Below are 16,381 nucleotides of genomic sequence, written 5' to 3'. Positions count from 1 at the left end.
GGTACTTTGGACCAATGCTATTTTCATCACCAACAATTTGCTTAAAAAAGTCGATTTTTAACTTTTATCACAAATAGAGTACACAAAAGTGAACGCATAACTTTAGAATTTATTTGAGTAGGTAATGCTTTTATTTACAGCGAAAAATAAACAACACTATACGCAGTATTAACCCTATCCAAACCGGGCTCGCGACATTACTATTTTAACTAGGTGTGGCCGACACTGCACACACATTTTCAATCGTTAATTACTCGAAAACTTTAAACTGATCGAATTTTTACAGGTTGGTAGCAAAAACATCTGGCTTCCTGTATACATCATAATTGTAAAACCAAAGAAAATGCATTTGGTGTAAAATTAAGTATTTCTACAAGTGATACATTTCTAGAAATTTGTCTTGTTACGCCGCGTCGCTGCTGTGCGGAAAACCAGCTGACCGCGAGAAGAGAACACAAGAGAATAGTTAGTCGAGTTATTGGTGCGTAAATGAGTAAACGAAAACGATACGCTTCGATGCGGAGAGAAAGCAAAATTATGAAAACATGACATTATCTCATAAATTACAAAATCCTACTTTATAAAACAAATATGGACAAATAGCTGAACATTTTTTAGGAAAAGTCACTAAATTTCAAGTTTCTGCAGCAAACAATGCAACTGTACGCCACGTTTTGCTGTGACTGTGTGCAGGAGAAAACACACCTAGTGTAAACAGGGTTAAGCACATTAGAACCAAGTTACGACGGTTCTGACGTGAAGAAAAAACTTCTTTACCTATTACCTTTCTTAAAACAAAGTTTTGCAAAAGCGAAATACAACGCATACACGCATACATGGGTACCAAGACAATTCTAATGATAATTTGAATTAAATCGTCAAATTCAGAAAACGTTTGTTTAAAGTTGACTTCCACCAGCTAGAGACTCTTTGTTATTTATCCAGAAATATCACCAATATGATCACAATCATATATAAGTTATTAATTCAATTAGAATGTAATCAATTGAAAGAGTTTTCAATTTTTCTATCATCACAACATTAAAAATCAAATGAATTTTACATCCATTCAACAAAGACAGTAAAACTTTGAAACTTTACATTTGAAAACAAAGAATGCCTCAGACAAATATATTCTGAATAAGCTGAATAAACTTTAATATGAGAAGATTTTTAGTTGGGAAGATTACGAAATAATTTTATCTTATTTTTGTAAGGATTTTATTGTCCAGTCAATTCACGACCACCGTCCACTTTCAAACAACTTCCAGTGATCATCGTTGCTTTGTCAGATGCCAGGAACAAGATGGCGTCGACCACTTCTTCCACTTTGATGTTTCTTCGATTGAGTGGGTGCATCTTTTCGTGTTCTGCCCATGCTGCCTTAACTTGTTCTTCATCCAAGCCCATTGGTGTCAGGGCAACCGTTCCAAAGTTGGTGTCCACTGCTGCAGGACTGTACAGAAATTGCCGATGTTGTTTGTTTGTTTGTTTGTTAAACGAAATTTTTGCGAGTTTTTTGAAGCAAGAACTGGTGTAAAATTGTTTACTGGTTACCTATTGTTTTTCTTCAACTATTTATGAATATATTTTTATAAAGAAATTCACCTCTAAACACATGCACAAATAATTAACTAGAGTACTTTATACTGCATGGTAACCAACTTGTATTTTCAACTTACTTCACCGCATTCACTCTTACTCCATTCTTTGCAAGTTCTACAAATAAACAAGCAATATTAAACAACCGAGGTGTAAGCTCCTAATCTGGAAGGTTAATATCTCAGTCATGACGAATGAGTGGATTATGAACCATGACGTTTGTAATGTAAAGCAACAATAACAACAAGGTAGGACAATTACAGTATAACCCAACCTAACGCTGAAGCCTTGGTGATATGATCGCACGCAGCTTTGGTGGTATTGTAGATAATAAAGCCAGGTAGGGTATACATGGAACTTAAAATGCTCGATATGTTGACGATGTTGCCTAAATGGAACAAACGTAGTCATACGACAACTGAAAATAAGATAGAAAATTTTTAATCATCACACCTTTAGTTTTCTCCAAATATGGAAGAGCAAGTTTGGTGAGATAAAGAACAGCTCTGACATTGACGTTGAAACATCGATCAAATTGATCCAATGTAAACTAAAAAGTGAAAAATGAAAGAAGTGATGTTTGGAGAAAAGCTTTGGGACAAGTTGAAAATTTATTCTTCAAATTACAGACAACATAGTATTTGAAGCTATTCTTAATCTCACGTCAGCAATCGTCGACGTCACACCAAAACCAGCGTTGTTGACCAAAACATGGATTTCTCCAAACTTATCAGCGGTCTCTTTTATAATCTTTTCCATGTCCTCTTGCTTTGAAATATCACCGACAACTTGCAAGACCTGCAAACACAAAATAATTTTAAATCTTATATAGCAATATATAAAGGAGGTGAACCTTAACCGGTTGGGTATTTTCTATGTATGCGTGTGTGTGTTAAACTGATTGTAGAGCCAGATGTTTTTCAGCCTCACGGCATGCTACTTTCACAGACGATTAAACATCCAATGTTTGATTTTTGTTTTGCTGTTAGGTAGCTTATGTTAAGCATTGCCATTGGAAGAACAAAAAAACAAGTAAGTCTAATGTTGCTGGTGCAATGTCATTTCATGCAACATTCAGTATTTGAATTATGAATGCAAGTTTGAAATTAGTTTGTCATACTCACATGTTTTGCTCCAAGCTTCTTGCATTCATCGGCAACTTGAGCAAGTCTTTCTTCATTACGACCAGTCAGGCTAAGCAAAGCTCCTTGCTTGGACAATTCCTTTGCTGTGGCTGCTCCAATGCCACTGGATGCGCCTTTAGAAAGAATTCATTTCAAAATATAACGAAAGACTGCACTGCAAATTGAGATACCTGGTCACATTCCAGCCTGGTCTGGAATCCCGCTAAGCATCAGGTTGTTGTATACGCCTGTGTAACTGTGTTTTAACTAACTCTAAACTTATTTACACAAACACCAAATATCGTTGACACAACGTTGGAGATACGCATTTTAAGAAATTAATTCCAACAATGGGTTATATGCTCTAGCTATGTACGTGGCATATACATAACATAGCTGTCATAACATGATTAGAGGTTGTGGCTACAATGACCTCACAAACCTGAGGTTTGGCGGCCGCAGGCGTTTATCCGTCTTTATTCTTTTACGCTTATCACCTTTTCTAATTGTTTGCTATTCGTTATCGGTTATAACCTTTGGAGTTTTAGTCAAATTGCTATTTTTAGTTTGTGATATCACATGCAGTGGGACTACACCTGTGTAGAATGTGTTTCTTTTTTTAATCATTACAGTCTTGATTTGTGTTATTGCAATTTAACACTGCTTGGGCTATATAATGCTACAGATTTTAGGGAACCACCAACATATTTAATCAAGCTTGTACGCGTCTCACCTGTTATGACGATCACTTTTGAAGCGAATTCACTCATTTTCTTTGGATGTAAATATTTTTCCGAAAAAACAACAAACTGTTTCTGACGACTAAGACGTCCACCTAATAACGATATTCTGCAAAGCAATAAATTGTAATAAAATAAATTTCGAATCGGAGTTAGAAACCCTTCAACAGTAATACTGTTTATAAGAAGAAATTCAAAACTAACGGACTATCGCTTTAAGAAGCGCGCTAAAACTAAATGCATCACTATCACTCCAGAACCGATCTCGTTCTCTCACCAAAGATCTCTTCTGTTAAAGAGAAAAAGGCACCGATTACAATCATGACAATACGTCACGATACGTAAAACTGCTGTCGAGACATTTTCGTCGTGACTTGACAAAGTTTGCAAACATTAAAACTAGGTTCACGAAAAGTACGTATTCATGCTTGGCTACTGGTCTACTTTGCTAATTATATATTATATATAGCATATAGTGTCACAATACTATTTATCAACCAGACTAATAGTAATTGGAGTAAAATCGATTGCAACGATTCTGTGAATGACCTTCACATACCATACAGTGATGTCTCATTAATCCAAAACATTTCCCCAAAAGCATTGCGCCAAGTAGATGATCACCCAGAAGTGTTGGAAGCCGCTAATTACACTTGCAGAAAAGTTACTGGATACAGGAAAGGCAGTCACTATTTCACCGGAAAAAATCGTAGGTTCGAAGTTATTTTTCAGAGATTTTTGTTATTACAATCCACAAGCTGTGACTTCAAACCGGCGAGCTGACCCTTAAGTTTCATCATGTATATGCCATTCACGCTACTATATTGGCAAAATAAATTGAAACTTATAAGTTATAACCTCATTTACTTATAATCTTTCTACTGTCGAACGCACACAAGCAACGAGCTGGCTATTCAAAACTAATTTTTGTTTGTGTTTTGCATGGAAAGGTAAGTCGTGACAAAAGTAATGGTTGACTAGACATTTCCGGCATGACTTGTCAATAATGATGCATAGTTGATTAATGTAGCTGATTAGAGCTATTCTTTGTTTGGGGACTTTTTCCTTTTACAGATCACTACCTCGTCATTTGAGACAAGTTTGAGTGTGTGGCTGATTTTTCCAAGTTAAATTTGATAAACCTTTGCTTTTAAAGGGATCCAACTATCCAATTATAGGATACACTCATGAGTGATAATCATACTGACAAGGAACGCATTTGAGCTTTAAGCAGGGAAACTCGTTTCATATGTAAACGACAATCTCCCCCGTACAAGTCGCTCGCACAATCAAAGACTGACCAAGGCGTTTTCCAAATGTTTGTGGATGCGACTGGATGGGCACAGCATAGACTAATTGTTCTTTAGAAATCCTGTACGAACATTTGCTCACCAATCTTTGAAACTGAGGCTAACAATCTAAAGGCAGTCAATCTACCAATCTATCGTCTTCTTTTTCGACAAAGCGAACAAGAAAGGAGCAGGAATTAATAGAAAACACCTACAACTTAATCGCTTGGTTTTTTAAGCATTTCCTTTACAAAGTCATGTGGTTCTGGGACCGCTGCAAATGCAGAAAAATATGTTGAATTGAAGCTAAGCTTGATAATTGCAATAAAATGCCAACAAATTTCGTAGCTCACGTTACCATAAATTTCCAAAAATAATCAGAAATTAACAGAACTAATAAGTTATACCAAGCTGGAATAATTGAAAATGCAAATCTCGGAGTTACTGAACTGGAACGTGAACTCAAACAAAAACTCAATTAAGAATCGATCCAGTGCACATCGCCAGTCCTTGATATTACTGTTCTGGTTAGCGCCGTCGTTTTCTCTCCGCCCAATTAAAGGGGGAATATATTAACGACACTTACGGCATTTGCCGCCTTCTCCAGAACAGACACTGTCAGGAGCTTTGGTGGCCTCTGCTCTATTGCACTTGCGTTGTGCGCTTTTGTTTTGTTTCAAGCAGGTTACCTCAGAGATGCGCCCAGTGCTTTAAGGCACACGTCGTGTCTCTTATGCAAGTGCTTGAAGCTTGTAACAGATGTTCGCCATCGTTGGCTATTCCGTATTGGTCAGAAAAAATATACCTACATTGAAGGTTATACTGTTAAAATTATAACTTTTTAAAATCTTATGAAAGTGTTTAAATATGGTACAATTGAATTAAACAAACGTTGGTTTAGTAACTAAAGACGGCAATTGCACGATATTTTAACCCTATCCAGACCGGGCTCGCGACTTAACGATTTTAACTAGGTGTGGCCGACACCGCACACACATTTTCAATCGTTAATTACTCGAAAACTATATGTCGTCAACTAATCTGATTTTTACAGGTTAGAAGCAAAAACATCTGGCCTCCTGTATATATCATAATTGTAAAACTAAAGAAAGTGAATTTAGTGTAAATTAAAATATTCGTAAAAGTGATACATTTCTAGAAATTTTTCTTGTTACGCCGCGTCGCTGCTGTGCGGAAAGCCAGCTGACCGCGAGAAGAGAACGCAAGAGAATACTTAGTCGAGTTAGTGGTGCGTAAATGAGTAAACGAAAACGATACGCTTCAATGCTGAGAAGGAGCAAAATTATGAAAATATGACAATATCTCTAAAACTACAAAATCCAACTCTATAAAACAAACATGGACAAATAGCTGAACATGCTTTAGGAAAAGTCACCAAATTTCAAGTTTCTACAGCCAACAATGCAACTGTACGCCACGTTTTGCTGTGACTGTGTGCAGGAGAAGCCACACCTAGTGAAAATAGGGTTAACACCTTTGATCGAGATTCGATGCTAACCCAACTCGACAAACAGCGTAAGCAGTTGAGAAATTGGGTGAAAATATTTCACATTTTATTAACGTGTGACTTTCGGCTCAAAGCGATGATTCCCGTATATGCTAAGCTCGCTATACTGTTTGCTTAGGCCAATTCGGACGTCCATGAGTACATAGACTTAAATAAAACCGTGGTTATACCAAGCTGAAGAGCGTATATATATATAGGCCATACAGCCGCCGAAAGCGTTTTGCAAGGCGCAGGCTAGCAAAGAGGAAGCAAACGCACGACAAGGCGCTATATGCGTTGTTAACCAGCGTTACATCTTCTGAGCGTTACATCTCTTTCTGAGTATTTTGAAAGATCTGTCGGCGAAGAATGACAAGAAAGAACTTATTCTGTATAACCTTTGTAGATGGCGTGTACTCATATTATGTAAGAGAGCGCTTCTTGGTGGAAAATGAACTGACGTCAAAAGCAGTATTTGACATTTATACAGTAACTCACTTTGTATGCACCAGGGCATTCTTCTGACTATTTACCCCAGCGTGGCGTTCTCACACAGTCTTCGCCATTAGGGACCAAGTAGGATTCTGATTCAGATCAAAGTTTAGAGGTTTTGGGGTTATTTTTAAAATGTCAGTATGTGATCTCGATTCTATGTTCCTAAAGCCATTTGCCTGCACTACCAAGAACCCATCAGCTTTATAGCGATCACTTTGTTAACAGATGTTTCAAGCTGTACTTAAGCTAGCCTACTACTAGCAGTGTGGTATGAAGAATCTAAACAATGCGCATTATTACAGCCAACAGTACGTACAGCAAGGTGGCCGGTCATAGATCGGTTCTGAAGTGATAGTGGTGCATTTAGTTTTAGCGCACTTCTAAAAGCGATAGTCCGTTAGTTTTGAACTTCTTCCCATAAACAGGATCTTACGCACTGTTACTGTTGAAGGGTTTCTAACTCTGATACAAAAGTTATTTCATTACAATTTTAAAACACACAACTCCAAATCTATTTCATTGCAGAATATCGTTATCAGGTGGACGTCTTAGTCGTCAAAAACAGTTTGTTGTTTCTTCTGGAAAATATTTATACACAGAGAAAATGAGTGAATTTGCTTCAAAAGTCATCGTCATAACAGGTGAGATGCATACAAGCTTGATTAAATATGTTAGTGTTTCATGTTAACTCTACGGCACTATAAACAATGTTCTCTCTAATTTTTCACGAGTCTGAGCAAACACACTAACTCCCTGAGCAGTCCCTTGGACCACTGTGAGCAACATCAGACGAGCCACGTGCGCACTGTAGCCATTATTATGCGTTTATTTTATTTTCAATTCAGGTTGGATTTTTTCTTGTGCGCGGAGACCGTGTCAGCAGTGCGCATTTGCGCACGCGCGCAGCTTAGAGGGAACATTGACTATAAAGCCCCAGCAGTGTTGAATCGCAATAACACATGTCAAAACCGTAATGATTAAAAGGGGAACACATTATACGCAGGTGTAGTCCCACTGCATGTGATGTAACAGATTGAAAATAGAACTTTGCCCAAATCTCCAAAGGTCATAACCGATAAAGAATAAAAAACAATTAAAAAAGGTGATAAACGTAAAAGATTAAAGACGGATAAACGTCTGCGGCCTCCAAACCTCAGGTTTGTGAGATCATTGTAGCCACAGCCTCTAAACATATTATGGCAGTTATGTTATGTATATGCTACGTACATAGCTATAGCACATAATCCGTTGTTGTATTTAATTTCGTAAAATGCGTATCTCCAACGTTGTATCAATGATATTTGTTGTTTGTGTAAATAAGTTTAGAGTTAGTTAAAACACAGTTATACAGGCTTATACAACAACCTGATGCTTAGCGGGATTCCAGACCAGGCTGGAATGTAACTAGGTATCTCAATTTACAGTGTAGACTTTCGTTATATTTTGCAATGAATTCTTTCTAAAGGCGCATCCAGTGGCATTGGAGCAGCCACAGCAAAGGAATTGTCCAAGCAAGGAGCTTTGCTTAGCCTGACTGGTCGTAATGAAGAAAGACTTGCCCAAGTTGCAGATGAATGTAAGAAGCTTGGAGCAAAAGATGTGAGTATGACAAACTAATTTCAAACTTGCATTCACAATTCAAATACTGAATGCTGCATGAAATGACATTACACAAGCAACATCACTTGTTTTTTTGTTCTTCCAGTGGCAATGCTTAACATAAACTACCTAACAGCAAAACAAAAATCAAAAATTGGATGTTTAATCGTCTGTGAAAGTAGCGGTGAGGCTGAAAAACATTTGGCTCTACAGTCAGTCCAACACACACGCGCATACGTAGCAAATACTGAACTGGTTAAGTCCACGTCCTTTACATTTTGCTGTATGAAATTTAAATTTATGATGTGTTTGCAGGTCTTGCATGTTGTCGGTGACCTTTTAAAGCAAGAAGACATGGAAAAAATCATAAAAGAGACAGTTGATAAGTTTGGAGAAATCCATGTTTTGGTCAATAACGCTGGTTTTGGTGCGTTGTCGCCGATTGCTGACGTGAGAATAAGAATAGCTTCAAACACTATGTTATCTGTAATTTGAAGAATAAATTTTCAACTTGTCCCAAAGCTTTTCTCCAAACATCACTTCTTCCATTTTTCACTTTTTAGTTTACATTGGATCAATTTGATCGATGTTTCAATGTCAATGTCAGAGCTGTTCTTTATCTCACCAAACTTGCTCTTCCATATTTGGAGAAAACTAAAGGTGTGATGATTAAAAATTTTCTATCTTAATTTCAGTTGTCGTATGACTACGTTTGTTCCATTTAGGCAACATCGTCAACATATCGAGCATTGCAGGCTCCGTGTATACCCTGCCTGGCTTTATTATCTACGGCACCACCAAAGCTGCCTGCGATCATATCACCAAGGCTTCAGCGTTAGGTTAGCTTATACTGTAATTGTCATACCTTGTTGTTGTTGTTGCTTTACATTACAAACGTCATGGTTCATAATCCACTCATTCGTCATGACTGAGATATTAACTTTCCAGATTAGGAGCTTACACCTCTGTTGTTTAATATTTCTTGTTAATTTGTAGAACTCGCAAAGAATGGAGTAAGAGTGAATGCGGTGAAGTAAGTTGAAAATACAAGTTGGTTACCAGTATAAAGTACTCTAGTTAAATATTTGTGCATGTGTTTAGAGGTGAAGGTTTTTATCAATAAATATTCATAAATAGTTGAAGAAAAACAACAGGTAATCAGTAAACAACTTTACACAAGTTCTTGCTTCAAAAAACTCGCAAAAATGTCGTTTAACAAACAAACAACATCGGCAATTTTTGCACAGTCCTGCAGCAGTGGACACCAACTTTGGAACGGTTGCCCTGACACCAATGGGCATGGATGAAGAACAAATTAAGGCAGCATGGGCAGAACACGAAAAGATGCACCCACTCAATCGAAGAAACATCAAAGTGAAAGAAGTGGTCGACGCCATCTTGTTCCTGGCATCTGACAAAGCAACGATGATCACTGGAAGTTGTCTGAGAGTGGACGGTGGTCGTGAATTGACTGGACAATAAAATCCTTACAAAAATAAGATCCTTACAAATTATTTCCTAATCTTCAAAACTAAAATTTTTCTCATATTAAAGTTTATTCAGCTTACTCAGAAAATATTTGTCTGAGGCATTCTTTGTTTTCAAATGTAAAGTTTCAAAGTTTACTGTCTTTGTTGAATGGATGTAAAATTCATTTGATTTTTAATGTTATGATGATAGACGAATTAAAAAGTTTTACAATTGATTACATTCTAATTAAATTTACTAACTTATATATGATTGTCATTATTTTGGTGATATTTCCAGCTAAATAACAAAGAGTTTCTAGCTGGTAAGGGTTAATCCTATCTTGCCTTTGTGTGGCCGACCCTGGACACGGTCACAGCAAAACGTGGCGTACAGTTAATTTTGTGACTTTTCCTAAAAAATGCTCAGCAATCTATCCAGGGTTGTTTTATAAAATTTGATTTTGTAATTTTTGAGATATTGACATATTTTCACAATTTTTGCTCTCTGCTTCCTCCATGAGCGCATTATAGCAAATCGTTTTCGTTTGATCATTCACGCACAACTAACTCGATGACAGTGAGAGAGTGGTTGTTCTTTAAAGGGATCCAACTATCCAACAATAGGATACACTCATAAGTGATAATCATACTGACAAGGAACGCATCTGAGCTTTAAGCAGGGAAACTCGTTTGATAGGTAAACGACAATCTCCCCCGTACAAGTCGCTCGCACAATCAAAAACTGACCAAAGCGTTTGCCAAATGTTTATGGATGCGACAGGATGAGCACAGCATAGACTAATTTTTCTTTAGAAATCCTGTAGGAACATTTGCTCACCAATCTTTGAAACTGAGGCTAATCTAATAATTAATTAATTAATTAAATTAATCAATATAAATATCTATCTTCTTCTTTTTGGACATAATGGACAAGAAAGGAGCAGGAATTAATAAAAAACACCTACAACTTAATCGCTTGGTTTTTTAACCAATTTTTTTACAAAGTCATGTGGTTCTGGAACCGCTGCAAATGCAGAAAAATATGTTGAGTTAAAGCTAAGCTTGATAATTGCAATAAAATGCCAACAAATTTCGTAGCTCACGTTACCATAAACTTCCAAAAATTATCAGAAATTAACAGAACTAATAAGTTATACCAAGCTCGAATAATTGAAAATGCAAATCTCGGAGTTACTGAACTGGAACGTGAACTCAAACAAAAACTCAATTAAAAATCGATCCATTGCACATCGCCAGTCCTTGATATTACTGTACTGGTTAGCGCCGTCGTTTTCTCTCCGCACAATTAAAGGGGGAATATATTAACGACACTTACGGCATTTACCGCCTTCTCCAGTACAGACACTGTCAGGAGCTTTGGTGGCCTCTGCTCTATTGCACTTGCGTTGTGCGCTTTTGTTTTGTTGTGCTTCAAGCAGGTTACCTCAGAGAAGCGCCAAGTACTTTAAGGCACACGTCGTGTCTCTTATGCAAGTGCTTGAAGCTTGTAACAGATGTTCGCCATCGTTGGCTATCCCGTATTGGTCAGAAAAAATATACCTACATTGAAGGTTATACTGTTAAAATTATAACTTTTTAAAATCTTATTAAAGTGTCTAGCTATGGTACAATTGAATTTAACAAACGTTTGTTTAGTAACTAAAGGCGGTAATTGCACGATTGTTTAACACCTTTGATCGAGATTTGATACTAACCCAACTCGTCAAACAGCGTAAGCAGTTGAGAAATTGGGTGAAAATATTTCACATTTTATAAACGTGTGACTTTCGGCTCAAAGCGATGATTCCCCTATATGCTAAGCTCGCTATACTGTTTGCTTAGGCCACTTCCGACGTCTCTGTGTACATAGGCTCATATAAAACGGTGATTGTACCAAGCTGAAGAGCGTATATATATATAGGCCATATAGCTTCCGAAGGCGTTTTGCAAGGCGCAGGCTAGCAATAAGGAAGCAAACGCACGACAAGCCGCTATATGCGTTATTAACAAGCATTACATTTTCTGAGCAAAGATTGTAATTTGAAAGCTCTATTCGAAACTTCTTCTGTATAACCTTTGTAGATGGCATGTCCTCATATTATGCAAGGGAGCGCTTCTTGGTGGACAATGGACTGACGTCAAAAGCAGTATTTGACATTTATACAGTAACTCACTTTGTATGGCACCAGAGCATTCTTCTGACTATTTACCCCATCGTGGCGTTCTCACACAGTCTTCGCCATTAGGGACCAAGTAGGATTCTGATTCAGATCAAAGTTTAAAGGTTTTGGGGTTATTTTTGAAATGTCAGTATGTGATCTCGATTCCATGTTCCTAAAACAATTTGCCTGCATTACCAAGAACCCATAAGCTTTATAGCGATCACTTCGTTAATATATGTTTCAAGTTGTACTTAAGCTAGCCTACTACTAGCAGTGTGGTATGAAGAATCTAAACAATGCGCATTATTACAGCCAACAGTACGTACAGCGAGGTGGCCGGTCATAGATCGGTTCTGAAGTGATAGTGGTGCATTTAGTTTTAGCGCACTTCAAAAAGCGATAGTCCGTTAGTTTTGAATTTCTTAACATAAACAGCATCTTACGCACTGTTCCTGTTGAAGGGTTTCTAACTCTGATTCGAAAGTTCTTTCATTACAATTTTAAAACACACAACTCCAAATCTATTTCGTTGCAGAATATCGTCATTAGGTGGACGCCTTAGTGGTCAAAACAGTTTATTGTTTCTTCTGGAAAATATTCATACCCAGAGAAAATGAGTGAATTAGCTTCAAAAGTGATCGTCATAACAGGTGAGATGCATACAAGCTTGATGAAATATGTTGGTGGTTCATGTAAACTCTACGGCACTATAAAGCCCCAGCAGTGTTGAATCGCAATAACACAAATCAAAACCGTAATGATTAAAAGGGGAACACATTATACGCAGGTGTAGTCCCACTGCATGTGATGTAACAGATTGAAAATAGAACTTTGCCCAAAACTCCAAAGGTTATAACCGATAAAGAATGAAAAACAATTAAAAAAAAGTGATAAACGTACAGTAAAAGATGAAAGACGCTAAAAGATGATAAACGCCTGCGGCCTCCGAACCTCGGGCTTGTGAGAAGGTCGTAGTAGCTCCAGTTTCTAAACATGTTATGAGAGCTCTGTTAATATATGCGGTTTGGTGACACTTAATAACGCGATACTTAGTCAGTCACGCGACGCTTAATCACCGACACATAATCACTAGGACATTTAATCACGCGACGCTTAATCACGCGACACATAATCACTTGGACATTAAGTGTCGCGTGATTAAGTGTCGGTACACCAATATATGCCACGTACATAGCTAGAGCATATAATCCGTTGTTGTATTTAATTTTGTAAAATGCGTATCTCCAACGTTGTGTCAATGATATTTGGAATTTGTGTAAATAAGTTTAGAGTTAGTTAAAACACAGTTATACAGGCGTATAACAACCTGATGCTTAGCGGGATTCCAGACCAGGCTGGAATGTAACTAGGTATCTCAATTTACAGTGCAGTCTTTCGTTATGTTTTGCAATGAATACTTTCTAAAGGCGCATCCAGTGGCATTGGAGCAGCCACAGCAAAGGAATTATCCAAGCAAGGAGCTTTGCTTAGCCTGACTGGTCGTAATGAAGAAAGACTTGCTCAAGTTGCCGATGAATGCAAGAAGCTTGGAGCAAAAGATGTGAGTATGACAAACTAGTTTTAAATTTGCATTCATAATTCAAATACTGAATGTTGCATGAAATGACATTACACAAGCAATAACACTTGTTTTTTGTTCTTCCAGTGGCAATGCTTAACATAAGCTACCTAACAGCAAACCAAAAATCAAAAATTGGATGTTTAATCGTCTGTGAAAGCAGCCGTGAGGCTGAAAACATTTGGCTCTACAGTCAGTCCAACACACACATGCATACGTAGCAAATACTGAACCGATTAAAGTCCACTTCCTTCATATTTTGCTGTATGAAATATAAAATTATACTGTGTTTGTAGGTCTTGCATATTGTCGGTGACCTTTCAAAGCAAGATGACATGGAAAGGATTATAAAAGAGACTGCTGATAAGTTTAGAGAAATCCATGTTTTGGTCAACAACGCTGGATTTGCTGCGATGTCGCCGATTGCTGACGTGAGATTAAGAATAAATTCAAATGCTATGTCGTCTGTAATTTGAAGAATAAAATTTTCAACTTGTCCCAAAGTTTTTCTCCAAACATCACTTATTCCATTTTTCACTTTTTAGTTTACTTTGGATCAATTTGATCGATGTTTCAACGTCAATGTCAGAGCTGTTCTTTATCTCACCAAACTTGCTCTTCCATATTTGGAGAAAACTAAAGGTATGATGATTAGAAATTTTCTATCTTAATTTCAGTTGTCGTATGACTACGTTTGTTCCATTTAGGCAACATCGTCAACATATCGAGCATTTCAAGCTCTGTATATACCATACCTGGCTTTATCATCTACGGCACCACCAAAGCTGCCAGCGATCATATCACCAAGGCTTCAGCGTTAGGTTGGCTTATACTGTAATTGTCATACCTTGTTGTTGTTGCTTTACGTTACATTCGTCATGACTAAGATATTAACCTTCCAGATTAGGAGCTTACACCTCTGTTGTTTAATATTGATTGTTAATTTGTAGAACTTGCAAAGAATGGAATAAGAGTGAATGCGGTGAAGTAAGTTGAAATTACAAGTTGGTTACCAGTATAAAGTACTCTAGTTAATTATTTGTTTATTTGCTTAGAGGTGAAGGTCTTTATCAATAAGTCATAAATAGTTGAAGGAAAACAATAGGTAATCAGTAAACAACTTTACACAAGTTCGCACTTCAAAAAACTTTCAAAAATCTCGTTCAAAAAATCGGCAATTTGTGTACAGTCCTGCAGCAGTGGAAACTAACTTTGGAACGGTTGCCCTGACACCAATGGGCTTGGATGAAGAACAAATTCAAGCAACATGGGCAGAAAACAAAAAGCTCCATCCACTCAATCAAAGAAACATCAAAGTGGAAGAAGTGGTCGACGCCATTTTGTTCCTGGCATCTGACAAAGCAACGATGATCACTGGAACCTGTCTGAGAGTGGACGGTGGTCGTACACTGACCGGACAATAAGATCCTTACAAATTATTTCGTAATCTTCCCAACTAAAGATCTTCTCATATTAAAGTTTATTCAGCTTATTCAGAATATATTTGTATGAGTCTTTCCTTGTTTTCAAATGTAAAGTTTCAAAGTTTTACTTTTTTTGTTGAATGGAAGTAAAATTCATTTGATTTTTAATGTTATGATGATAGACGAATAGAAAAGTTTTACAATTGATTACATTCTAATTGAATTAATAACTTATATATGACTGTCATCATATTGGTGATATTTCTGGCTTTATAACAAAGAGTTTCTAGCTGGTAAGGGTTAATCCTATCTTGCCTTTGTGTGGCCGACCCTGGACACGGTCACAGCAAAACATGGCGTACAGTTAATTTGGTGACTTTTCCTAAAAAATGTTCAGCTGTCTATCCACGGTTGTTTTATAAAGTTTGATTTTGTAATTTTTGAGATATTGACATATTTTCACAATTTTTGCTCTCTGCTGCCTCCATGAGCGCATTATAGCGTATCGTTTTCGTTTAATCATTCACGCACAACTAACTCGATGACAGTGAGAGAACAACCACAATTTTTTGCCATTATCAGTACCACTTGGAAACTACCAGTGGTAAAGTTTTCTCTTTATGCATTGCGACGTTCAAATGAATTGCATTGCCTGAAGCAAATATTATAAATGTATAAGAAAGTTATATTACAAATTTATTCCATTAAAATTACACGGTAGACCTCGACAACTTTATTCAGTTCACGTCTTGGCGCGTTTAGACAGAAAAGTGCACTGTGTCTTCTTTCTGAGATCGCAGATGGCATAACGCCTTCGGCGTGTACCTAATGTCCAGCAAGCTGACCTTTGGCGCACGCATCGCACGAATTGCGCCTGGACTGGTGGGAAAATACGGTTCCACGACATATGACCGCGAACAAACTCACCGGGGACAACTGAACGTGACGTAAATTGACGGCGAACAAACTGACTGTGATGTAAATTGACCGCGAACAAACTAACCGGGAACAGACTTACCGGAATGAAAATTGACCGGGAGGTAAATTGACCGTGCAAGTGCTGAATTATTGTGTTTAAGTTGATGGTAGTATATGATATGTAATGATACGTATGATACGTACAGCTTCAATCTGACAATTTACTTAACTAAAGTGTCCATTGTTATTGCAATGAGTCCATTGTTACAACATGAGATAGGCTACAACGCATTGTTTCATAATCTCATCAAACAACTCGTCTAGACCGGGAAAATGCATGTAACAATAGGAAATCTATGAATAAAGGTGAAAAACCCGTAGGGTCACCCTACACCCTACAAGGGGCCAAAAAACTCTACGAGTGGCAACCTTGACTGCAATACACATACTAAATTGGATAGTGACTAGATAGC

At 37.3% G+C, this 16,381-nt stretch overlaps 3 protein-coding genes across 3 annotated transcripts; 2 read left to right on the top strand and 1 right to left on the bottom strand.

Moving 5' to 3' along the window:
* Positions 1-89: 89 nt before the first annotated feature.
* LOC143463195 (putative oxidoreductase SAR2567) lies at positions 90-3,618 on the bottom strand. Its single transcript, XM_076961605.1, has 7 exons — positions 3,460-3,618; positions 2,727-2,860; positions 2,266-2,400; positions 2,056-2,152; positions 1,877-1,990; positions 1,683-1,719; positions 90-1,456 (listed from the first exon to the last, which is right to left on the bottom strand). The coding sequence occupies exons 1-7, from the start codon at positions 3,494-3,496 to the stop codon at positions 1,222-1,224; spliced, it is 789 nt and encodes a 262-aa protein (XP_076817720.1). The 5' UTR covers positions 3,497-3,618; the 3' UTR covers positions 90-1,221.
* Positions 3,619-7,242: 3,624 nt separating this feature from the next.
* LOC143463193 (putative oxidoreductase SERP2049) lies at positions 7,243-10,060 on the top strand. The gene is made up of 7 exons (XM_076961601.1): positions 7,243-7,398; positions 8,223-8,356; positions 8,672-8,806; positions 8,920-9,016; positions 9,082-9,195; positions 9,353-9,389; positions 9,604-10,060. The coding sequence occupies exons 1-7, from the start codon at positions 7,362-7,364 to the stop codon at positions 9,836-9,838; spliced, it is 789 nt and encodes a 262-aa protein (XP_076817716.1). The 5' UTR covers positions 7,243-7,361; the 3' UTR covers positions 9,839-10,060.
* Positions 10,061-12,510: 2,450 nt separating this feature from the next.
* LOC143463192 (putative oxidoreductase SERP2049) lies at positions 12,511-15,721 on the top strand. Its single transcript, XM_076961600.1, has 7 exons — positions 12,511-12,637; positions 13,415-13,548; positions 13,863-13,997; positions 14,112-14,208; positions 14,274-14,387; positions 14,517-14,553; positions 14,756-15,721. Exons 1-7 carry the CDS (start codon positions 12,601-12,603, stop codon positions 14,988-14,990), a joined length of 789 nt encoding a protein of 262 aa, XP_076817715.1. The 5' UTR covers positions 12,511-12,600; the 3' UTR covers positions 14,991-15,721.
* The last annotated feature ends 660 nt before the right edge of the window (positions 15,722-16,381 follow it).

The sequence above is a fragment of the Clavelina lepadiformis genome, chromosome 6 (assembly GCF_947623445.1).
Source record: "Clavelina lepadiformis chromosome 6, kaClaLepa1.1, whole genome shotgun sequence".
Lineage (NCBI taxonomy): Eukaryota > Metazoa > Chordata > Ascidiacea > Aplousobranchia > Clavelinidae > Clavelina > Clavelina lepadiformis.
Note: the sequence above shows the minus strand (reverse complement) of the source record. Positions and strands in the feature narration are given on the sequence as shown.

Excerpts from the sequence above, each read along its gene's own strand:
- LOC143463193 (XM_076961601.1), top strand. The coding sequence starts at position 7,362 with ATGAGTGAATTTGCTTCAAAAGTCATCGTCATAACAG. Across the intron at positions 9,196-9,352 it reads CACCAAGGCTTCAGCGTTAG|AACTCGCAAAGAATGGAGTA; the intron begins GTTAGCTTATAC and ends GTTAATTTGTAG. Across the intron at positions 9,390-9,603 it reads GTAAGAGTGAATGCGGTGAA|TCCTGCAGCAGTGGACACCA; the intron begins GTAAGTTGAAAA and ends ATTTTTGCACAG.
- LOC143463195 (XM_076961605.1), bottom strand. The coding sequence starts at position 3,496 with ATGAGTGAATTCGCTTCAAAAGTGATCGTCATAACAG. Across the intron at positions 1,720-1,876 it reads CACCAAGGCTTCAGCGTTAG|AACTTGCAAAGAATGGAGTA; the intron begins GTTGGGTTATAC and ends GTTTATTTGTAG. Across the intron at positions 1,457-1,682 it reads GTAAGAGTGAATGCGGTGAA|TCCTGCAGCAGTGGACACCA; the intron begins GTAAGTTGAAAA and ends ATTTCTGTACAG.
- LOC143463192 (XM_076961600.1), top strand. The coding sequence starts at position 12,601 with ATGAGTGAATTAGCTTCAAAAGTGATCGTCATAACAG. Across the intron at positions 13,549-13,862 it reads AGAAGCTTGGAGCAAAAGAT|GTCTTGCATATTGTCGGTGA; the intron begins GTGAGTATGACA and ends CTGTGTTTGTAG. Across the intron at positions 14,554-14,755 it reads ATAAGAGTGAATGCGGTGAA|TCCTGCAGCAGTGGAAACTA; the intron begins GTAAGTTGAAAT and ends ATTTGTGTACAG.